We start from the raw sequence: 8,669 nt of genomic DNA, 5'->3' as shown, positions 1-8,669 counted from the left end.
ACCACACACAGACCCATCACACACACCACCACACACATACACACACAACACACACATATACACCACACTACACACCACACACAGATCCATGACACACCACACCACACATACGGAGAGAGACACAGATACACACGCTTGCAGGCGCACACACGCACACACACACATATGTGCACACTACACACACGCCACACACGTACACACGCACGCACATGCGCCCACAGCCCGGAGGCTCTCTGACCTGCTTTCAGGTCCTGCTGCTGTTTCTCCAACTTGTCTCCTAGGGATGTGATCTTGTCACCCACGCTGCCTCCTGAAAGCGGACAGCCAGCTGTTTCCCCGCTGAGCCTCCCTCCGTCTTCATGCTGCTGGGGCACCAGGGGGCCAGTGCCTTGTCCTGGGCGTTGCAGGCGTCCACCTGCTGGCCTCCTTGACCCCACCCAGGCTCCCTGCACTGCCACAGTGGCTCAGGCCACTCTCCTGCTTCAATCCCTCCAATGGGTCCCGTTTTCTCAAAATAAAGCCTCGCTCTGTCAGCACGGCTCGCCTGCGTGGCCCGGCCCCCCCCCCACCTCTCTGGCCACCCTTATCGGCCTCCCGCTCCGATGGGCTCCTGCCACACTCAATTTGCTCACAGGCCCAAGACATGGTGACTTCCTCGCCTCCGGGTGTCGCAAATCCAACCTTTCCACCTGGCACGAGCCTCCTCAGTCCCCACCTGCCTCCCTCCTATATATCCCCCAGGGCTCCTGGACGCCTTGCCCAGCCTGCACCCCCACAAGCACCCCACACAGCCCTGTTGCAGACTCAGCATGGAGCCCAGCAAACCTGTGCGGATAAACGAGAGCCCAGCCGTCCAGCGCCTCACCGTGGGTGCCGAGAGCATGGACCTCCATCAGCGTGCTCGAGGAGAAGTTGCTGAAAGCTTCCTTCAGGCTCCGCAGCTCTGCTTGCAGCTGTGCACCTTGTCAGGAGGCAGTGGGGACAGGATGAGGTGGAGGGGCTGTGTCCCCATCACCGTCTGTGTGACCGGCCCCTCAATGGCCCCGCATTTGCCCCAGCTTGTGCTCCGTCCCGCCTCCATCCCTTCCCCTCCCGTCACCCCGTCACTGCCCGCCACTGCCCGTGTCTCTTTCCCCACCCCTTGCCCATCCCTGCTGGCCCCTGTGACCCTCACTTTGGGACCCGATCACACAGATGGCCACGAGCAGCAGGATGTTGAAGCTCAGGGCAAGCAGACTGAAGCGGACCATGGAGCAGAGACGCTGTGCCAGGGGCTGGGCAGGAGGTGGCCCTGTGGGAGAGGGGCATAGGAGCCGGAGGGTAAAGGCAGGGTGCTGAAGCCTGAGGAGGCATAACCTGGATGGAGGGATTGGTTGGGGCCGTGGGGGAGTCATCGCAGGCTTTGACCCCAGCATTTGAGCATTACACATTCGCACCCATATTACCATGTACAAATATACACACGCAGCTACCCTGGTGCACACACACCCATGCACACGACTCAGGATATTCACATCAGCTGTGTGCAAAGCCCGGATCCTGGAGCTAGGGGACCAGGAGACACAGAGGGGGCTGGGGGACAGACCCGGCCCTGCCTAGGCACACATCCTGAGACGGGGGACCTGTGAATGGTTTTCCTCCCATCCAGCCAGTGTCAGAGGCCTCCAGATCATCTCGGACCTTAATCTCAGCTCTTCTAAGGCCCCTGTCCCCTCAGATTGGAGACTCCAGCAGCTGGGCCCTGTGTTCTTCCTAAAATCCATACTGGAACAATCCTTCCCCTTCCAAAATTCCATTGAGATCCTTAAGTCTGGGTCATTCCACCATAGCCCACTCTCCAAGCACAACCCTCCAGGTCCCACCTGTTGTCCTCATCCCCCACCACACAAGGCCTCCTCCCCAGCACCCTCTGCCCTCGCTCCCCTAGAAAGCTCATTCCACACTAAATTTGCTCCCCTCAGCCTGAGGTCATCTCACAGGTACCTCTCCTGCCCCTTGATCCATCTGCACCCTGACAGCACTGACACACACATTCACATGCCCTCACAAACTCACACACACTCACACACTCTCACACATTGCTCACTTCACTCAAAAACACACATTTGCACACACTCACGACCATGCTCTGCTGTACCCACTCTCACATGTGCACGCACATGCTAATGCACACATTCATACGCCCTCCCACACACATACACACACCAACACACACCTCCTGACACACCCATCACGTACACTCACACACCCACGTCTTCCTGCACACAGAGCTGGGCTCCCCCTCTGCTGCCTCCAGGCCCAGAGCAGCGCCAGTTGTCCCAGCCCTGAGCTCCCGTCTTTGCAGCATCCACCTGCAAACAGAACACCTTCTTGGCCCTGGACCCTGACTCTGTGGACTTCCCTGTCTTCTCATTCTTATCATCCCCCACCCAGCACGACCACAGCCTGGGGAGGCTCAGTCAGGGGCCCAGATCTTCCTCCCTAGGTCACTTCCTGCCACTGTCCTGAGTCAGACACTGCCCCTGTAAGTGACTCTCCATAACTCTTCATCTTTTGCACACCAATGACTTCTGCCTTCCCCTGACTGCAGCCACTCTCAGGACCCCATTCAACCCAGGCAGGCCTCTGACACCTCCACTGCCCACTCCCGCTCTGAGCACAGCCCCACCCGCCTCACCGCCCCCATCACTTCCTCCGAGGCCTTCGCATTCCTCTCCATCCAGAAGCGCCCCGGGACCACGGTGTTCCCCACCAAGCTGACCCTCCACGGATGAGTCCCTGACTGTTGTCTTCAGCACCCTCCACTCAGAGGGTCCTGTCCTGCTTCCCAGTCAGACTTACCAACTCCCTGGGTAACGCTGGGTCAGCCCAGCAACGTGTCTGTATATCCACCCTGAAAGCAGACGGTCCACAGGCAGCCCAGCTGTGCCTCCAGGTAGCTCTGAGATCACGCACGAGCATTCAGTTTCTCCGTGCTTCCACTGTCTCATGTGTAAAGTGGAGATCACAGTCCTAGCTGCCCGATTGGACTGCTCGGATAATTAGATGAGTTAAAATACCTAACGTGCCTCCTAGGCAAGTCTGAACGTAACAGACAGGGTCTGCCCGAGATGGGAAGATTTCTTCTCTCCCCAGAGACAATCAAAACAAAAACAGACAACTATAGAACATGACAGCTTTCGAGACACTGGACATCAGGCAAGGAGGAGTAAAGATCCCTGAGGGATAAGAAGCGAACGAGATGAGCCCTCTGATCACCCCAGGTTATTGCTTGGACAGAGTCTGCAGGTTACAGGCCAGGAAAGGGAATTCAGGCAGAGCCCAAGAGACTCCCCATGTTGAGGAGACGGAGCTGAGAGTCTCAGGAGACCAAAACAAGAGTTCAGACGATCAAACTAACTCTAAGTTACTTAACCGCATCCCCGAACAAAGCCCAAGAACATTTAGAGGAATACACAAATATCCAGCACCCAACAAGGTGAAATTGACAATGTTGGAGAGTCAATAAAAGATTTCAAGGCATACAATGAAACCGGAAAACACAACGCATAAGGAGGATGTTCGTAAATTTCAAAAGAGATCCAGAACTGACACGGATGCTAGAATTAGCAGACAAGGATGGTAAAACAGATATTATAGCCATACACCATTATGTTCAAAAAATTAAGTAGAATTTGTGGAGGATATTTAAAAGTCCCCAGGTGAATTTCTAGAGATGAAAACTACAATGTCTGAAATGAAAACACGCACTGGCCGGGCCGGTGGCTCACGCCTGGAATTCCAGCACTTTGGGAGGCCAAGGCAGGCGAATCACAAGGTCAGGAGATCGAGACCATCCTGGCTAACATGGTGAAACCCTGTCTCTACTAAAAATACAAAAAATTAGCCGGGCGTGGTGGCGGGTGCCTGTAGTCCCAGCTACTTGGGAGGCTGAGGCAGAAGAATGGCATGAACCCGGGAGGCGGAGCTTGCAGTGAGCCGAGATCACGCCACTGTACTCCAGCCTGGTGACAGAACGAGACTCCATCTCAAAAAAAAAAGAAAAGAAAAGAAAAGAAAAAACACACTGGACGGAAATAATGGAAGATGAGAAATGCGTAAGAAAAATTTAGGGCCAGGCACTGTGGATCACATCTGTAATCCCAGCACTTTGGGAGGTCGAGGTGGGGGGATCACTTGAGCCCAGGAGTTCAAGACTAGTCTGGGCAGCATGGCAAAACCCCTTTACGTGGCAAAACCATCTCTACAAAAAAAATTTTTCAATTAGCCAGGTGTGGTGGCACATGAAACCCACATGCTACATGGGAGGCTGAAGTGCAAGGATCGTTTGAGCCCAGGAGTCGAGGCCACAGTGAGTTGTGATCGAGCAGCTGCACTCTAGCCTGGGCAACAGAGTGAGATGAGAGAGAGAGAGAGAGAGAGAGAGAGAGAGAGAGAAGGGAGGGAAGGAAGAAAAAGCAAAGGACAGGAGAGGAGGGGAGGGGAGAAGAGGGGAGAAGGGGCAGGGGGAGGAGAGGGGCAGCGGGAAGGGAAGGAGAAAGGGAAGGGGAAGGGGAAAATTTAGTTAACTTGAAGAACATCTATAACTCTATAAAATGAAACACTGGGAGAAAAAAATAATAAAAAAATAGAGCGTGGGTGAGCTGCGGGACCATTCCTACATGCATAATTGAAGTCTTTAAAAGAAAAAGGGGTAACAGAAAAAAATCAAGTGCTGGGAGGAGTGGAAGATGCGCCCTGGCGAGCCACTGATCAGTGTCAGCTCACATGATGACACTGCCCCAGCCCCCACCACCCAGGCGCCTGGAGAGAAACGCAGTGACTTGGCTGCATCCCTTCAGATGGCCCCTCACTGGTGTCCCTCAGTCCATTCAAGTGAGCTCGCTCTCCCATTAATTTCAGAAATCCTGGCCTCTCTCCAAGCCTCCTGCTCAAACTCTAAATTATCTCACCCTCAGAAGATTCAGCAGCATTCAATATTTTGAGTGTTCACTATGTGCCGCGCGCTGTGTGGGCACTGGAGTTGCAGAGGAGAGTGAGGCAGACAGGGCCTCTGCCTGTGGGGCCACCGCCTGTTGAGAAGTCCAGCCAGCCTACTACAGGGAGAGGAGACGCTACGGGTGTTCCTGAGTGCTCCCCGGAGGGCCCACCTGTCCCTCCTGTGCCATGCCCCGCCCTGCCCAGCACCAGCCCTCCCTCGGCTGGCCAGCCTCAGGAAGGAGGAGTCCCTCCTCCCAGCCCAACTAACCAATCCCCTTCCTAAGCTCCAAGCCCCTGCCCCCCTGCCTCCATGGAACCCGGCTCCACCACCAGCACCCACACACCTGACACTCCTCCATCCCTGGCTCTTGCCCTGCTGCCTAGAATTGCTCAGATCTCTCTCGCCTTAAAATCTTTTCCCACCAGCCTGGGCAACATAGCAAGACCCCATCTCTCAAAAAAAGTTTTTAATTTGCCGGGCACAGCGGTGCACACCTATAAGCCCTAACTACGTGGGAGGCTGAGGTGGGAGGATGGCTTGAGCCTAGGAGTTCGAGGTTGCAATGAGCTATGATCCTGCCACTACACTCCTGTCTCTAAAAAACAAATTTCCAAGAAACTTGGATCCTTCAGTCAAGATTTATTAGAGAAGGATCCAGGGAAGGGTCTTGGGAGATAGGGGGAGCAGGAATCTTCCAGGATCTCTCTGTGCTCATGTCCCCCACCCACCCCAACTCACCCCACCTCTACATACACATGCACACATACACTCACACACACACAAACATGCACACACTCATATGCACAACATACACACACACACTCACACAACATACACACACAACACACACACGCACAACACACACACAATATACATGCACTCACGCAACATACACACAACATACATGCACAACATACACAACATACACACACAACACACACGCTGTCACACACAACATACACACACTCACATACACAACATACACATGCTCACATCACACAACATATGCATGCTCTCACGCGCATACACACACTCACACACACAACAGTCACACACACACGAGTCCCAGCTGAATCTGCATTCCTCATATGCACATACATGCACATGTACACACGGGGCACACGTGTTCTTGGGTTGGGAGAAGGGCAGGAAGTTATCGTCCAGATCTCCCTACACCTCTGGGCACATGCCTTTCCTGAGGTCCTGGGGTAGACAGGAAGGTGAGGTGAGGGGACAAGCGGGGATGCCCGGCCCTCCTCAGTCCCTGTTCACAGAGTGGGTGCGGCAGAGACCTCAAAGAGACAAAGCGATCGCGAGCTGAGACGGAGGGGAGCGAAGCCACAGACACTGCACACTTGCCTTTCAAAGATGGATTTCCTCTCCTGAGATTCAGCCCGCGAGGCCCTGGCCCCTCACCTCGGTGGAAGGGATGGTCATTTTCCTCCGAGCTCAGCTGCTGGATATCTTGAAAGTCCTTGGCCATGATGGGGCCCGGACTGGAGCTGGAGCTGGGCTGGGCTGAGGTTGCTCTGAGGGCTGGGGCGGGGGCAGAGGTGCAGATTCACACGGGGGCTGACTACGGGTGGAACGCAGGGTCAGAGGGGGTCGGGGTGGTGGCCTGCGTTGGATCTGAGGTTGGCAGGGGGTTTGGACTGAGATTTGAAATCCCGCTGGGTCCTGTCCCTTCTCAGGAGACCTCTTGGGCCTTGACCTGGCCAGGAGACCCCTCTCCACGCTCATGGACCAGACCACCCCACAGTTTCCCACGGGGTCCTCCCCGTCCCTGAACCAAGGCCTCCTTGTTCCCAAACATCCTTGTCCCAGTTGCCTTCCCAGCCTCAGTCACCTGTGAGAGGTGTGGAGCGCGGACACCCAGCTCCCGCAGGCAATCTCGGCCTTGGCCAAGGAGGGGTTAAAGCCAGGAGAACTGGGGCAGGTGGAGCTCATAGAGGAGAGGCGAGTGGAGGAGTTGCTGGTCCAGGCAAGGCCTGCACCAGAGGGTCTGAGTGTCCAAGTTCTAACCTGGCACCTCCTGGCCTGGGACTTTGGACAGTAAACAGAAGAGGAAACAGAGCTGTAATTCATTTGTGGGGTGGGGGCAGGGGACGGGGCCATCTCTGTTCTTATTCCCAGAGACGGGGCATCCCTTGGGCTGCCCTCAACTGCACATGCCACTCACCCCATTCATTGCACCATTTGGAAGGGGTGCCAGGCCTGGAGCGACTGGGGTGCAGTTTACCGTTTCTCTCTCTTCCTCCCCCTTTCACTTCCTGCCTCTGAATTTCCCAGAACTGTGGGTGTCTCCAAATATCCCTGACCAGGATCAGAGGGACCGGTTCTCTACTCTTGCCCAATCCGGCGGCTGAGCCACAGACCCCAGCTTCCTGTGGGCTCGGCCCCCGGACTCTCAGCTCTGGCCCTACTTGCTTCACTCTCCTGGGGAGTAAAGTCCCTCAAATCCAGAAACTGCAGCAGGAGGAGGAAGGGGCTTTGCAGAAAAACAGCTCTCCTTGCAGGAGGAATCCAACCTCAGAGAACCCCGCCCCGGCCCAGGCAACACAGACACTGTGCTCAGGCCCAGCCACTGCCCTAAATTCTCCAAGGTGTTTCCTCATTTATCACAGCACAACACCTGCTACGAGGCAGGACTTCCGCTATTCCCATTGCACAGGGAGGAAGCGGAGCCTCAGAGAGATGAGGCAACTTGCTCTAGGTGGAGGCCCAGGTGAGTAGAGAAACTGGGAAAGCAAAATGGAGTAAAGAGGGGAAAATAACATATAACAAAAGCTCTGGCCGGGCACGGTGGCTCACACCTGTAATCCCAGCATTTTGGGAGGCCGAGATGGGCGGATCACCTGAGGTCAGGAGTTTGAGACCAGCCTGGCCAACATGGTGAAACCCCTGTCTCTACTAAAATACAAAAATTAGCTGGGCGTGATGGCGGGTGCCTGTAATCCCAGCTACTCAGGAAGCTGAGGCAGGAGAATCGATTGAACCTGGGAGGTGGAGGTTGCAGTGAGCTGAGATCACGCCACTGCACTCCAGCCTGGGCAACAAGAGAGAAACTCCACCTCAAAAAAAAAAACAAAAAAAAGAAAAAAAAGAAGAAAAGAAAAGAAAAAACAAGAAGAGTTTCATGGTCCTACAAGGAAGACTGGCTTCTATGAACCAAGGATCGTGATTCACTAACTGTCTGCACTTGTGCTAACAATAGCTCGGGAAAGAAAACACAGTTTTTGTGCATGATATTCTGACCCTCACCAAACTTGGGCTGCTGGCTACAGGCAGGGTTTCTCTTATGAAGCTGCCCATGTGTCCCCAGGTGCCGAAAAGGAATTAAAACAGAGGCCTTTTCTGTTCTTAGAACTTTCTGACCCACATAGGAAGTAGCCACACCCCAGTACCCTGACATTCCCACCCAGCCACCAGGCAGTGGCAGCCCTTCGACTGCAACCCACAGTGAGAGACGAGTTTCATGCTACGATCCAGAACGTACACACACAAGCACCCACACACACATGCACATTTATGTGTGTTACTTTCTCCTGGATCCCCAGTGCCTGCCACATAGCAGCTGCTTAACAAGTATCTACTGAATGAGTGAATAAAATAATGCATTTGGAAATGCATGGTTGACACTAAAGTTTGATATGGCAACGTGTACCTTACTACTTGCCTTCTGTTGAGT

At 54.4% G+C, this 8,669-nt stretch overlaps 1 protein-coding gene across 2 annotated transcripts in view; it reads right to left on the bottom strand.

Annotated features, from left to right (window-relative positions):
* The window catches only part of ASGR2 (asialoglycoprotein receptor 2), a 15,431-nt gene extending 8,214 nt beyond the window's left edge, over positions 1–7,217 (bottom strand). Inside the window, exons 1-6 of one of the 2 annotated variants that reach the window (XM_011994632.1) lie at positions 7,161–7,217; positions 6,828–7,024; positions 6,398–6,610; positions 1,175–1,291; positions 866–961; positions 239–310 (exon numbers count right to left, since the gene is read on the bottom strand). In XM_011994632.1, coding sequence (XP_011850022.1) covers positions 239–310; positions 866–961; positions 1,175–1,291; positions 6,398–6,464 — 352 coding nt within the window. In that variant the 5' untranslated portion in view covers positions 6,465–6,610; positions 6,828–7,024; positions 7,161–7,217. Of the gene's footprint in view, positions 1–238; positions 311–865; positions 962–1,159; positions 1,292–6,340; positions 6,611–6,827; positions 7,039–7,160 lie in introns of those variants that run through there. The other variant, XM_011994631.1, reaches the window with a different exon arrangement.
* Between the last annotated feature and the right edge of the window lie 1,452 nt (positions 7,218–8,669).

This window comes from Mandrillus leucophaeus, unplaced genomic scaffold (assembly GCF_000951045.1).
Source record: "Mandrillus leucophaeus isolate KB7577 unplaced genomic scaffold, Mleu.le_1.0 Scaffold46, whole genome shotgun sequence".
NCBI classification, from domain to species: domain Eukaryota; kingdom Metazoa; phylum Chordata; class Mammalia; order Primates; family Cercopithecidae; genus Mandrillus; species Mandrillus leucophaeus.
Note: the sequence above shows the minus strand (reverse complement) of the source record. Positions and strands in the feature narration are given on the sequence as shown.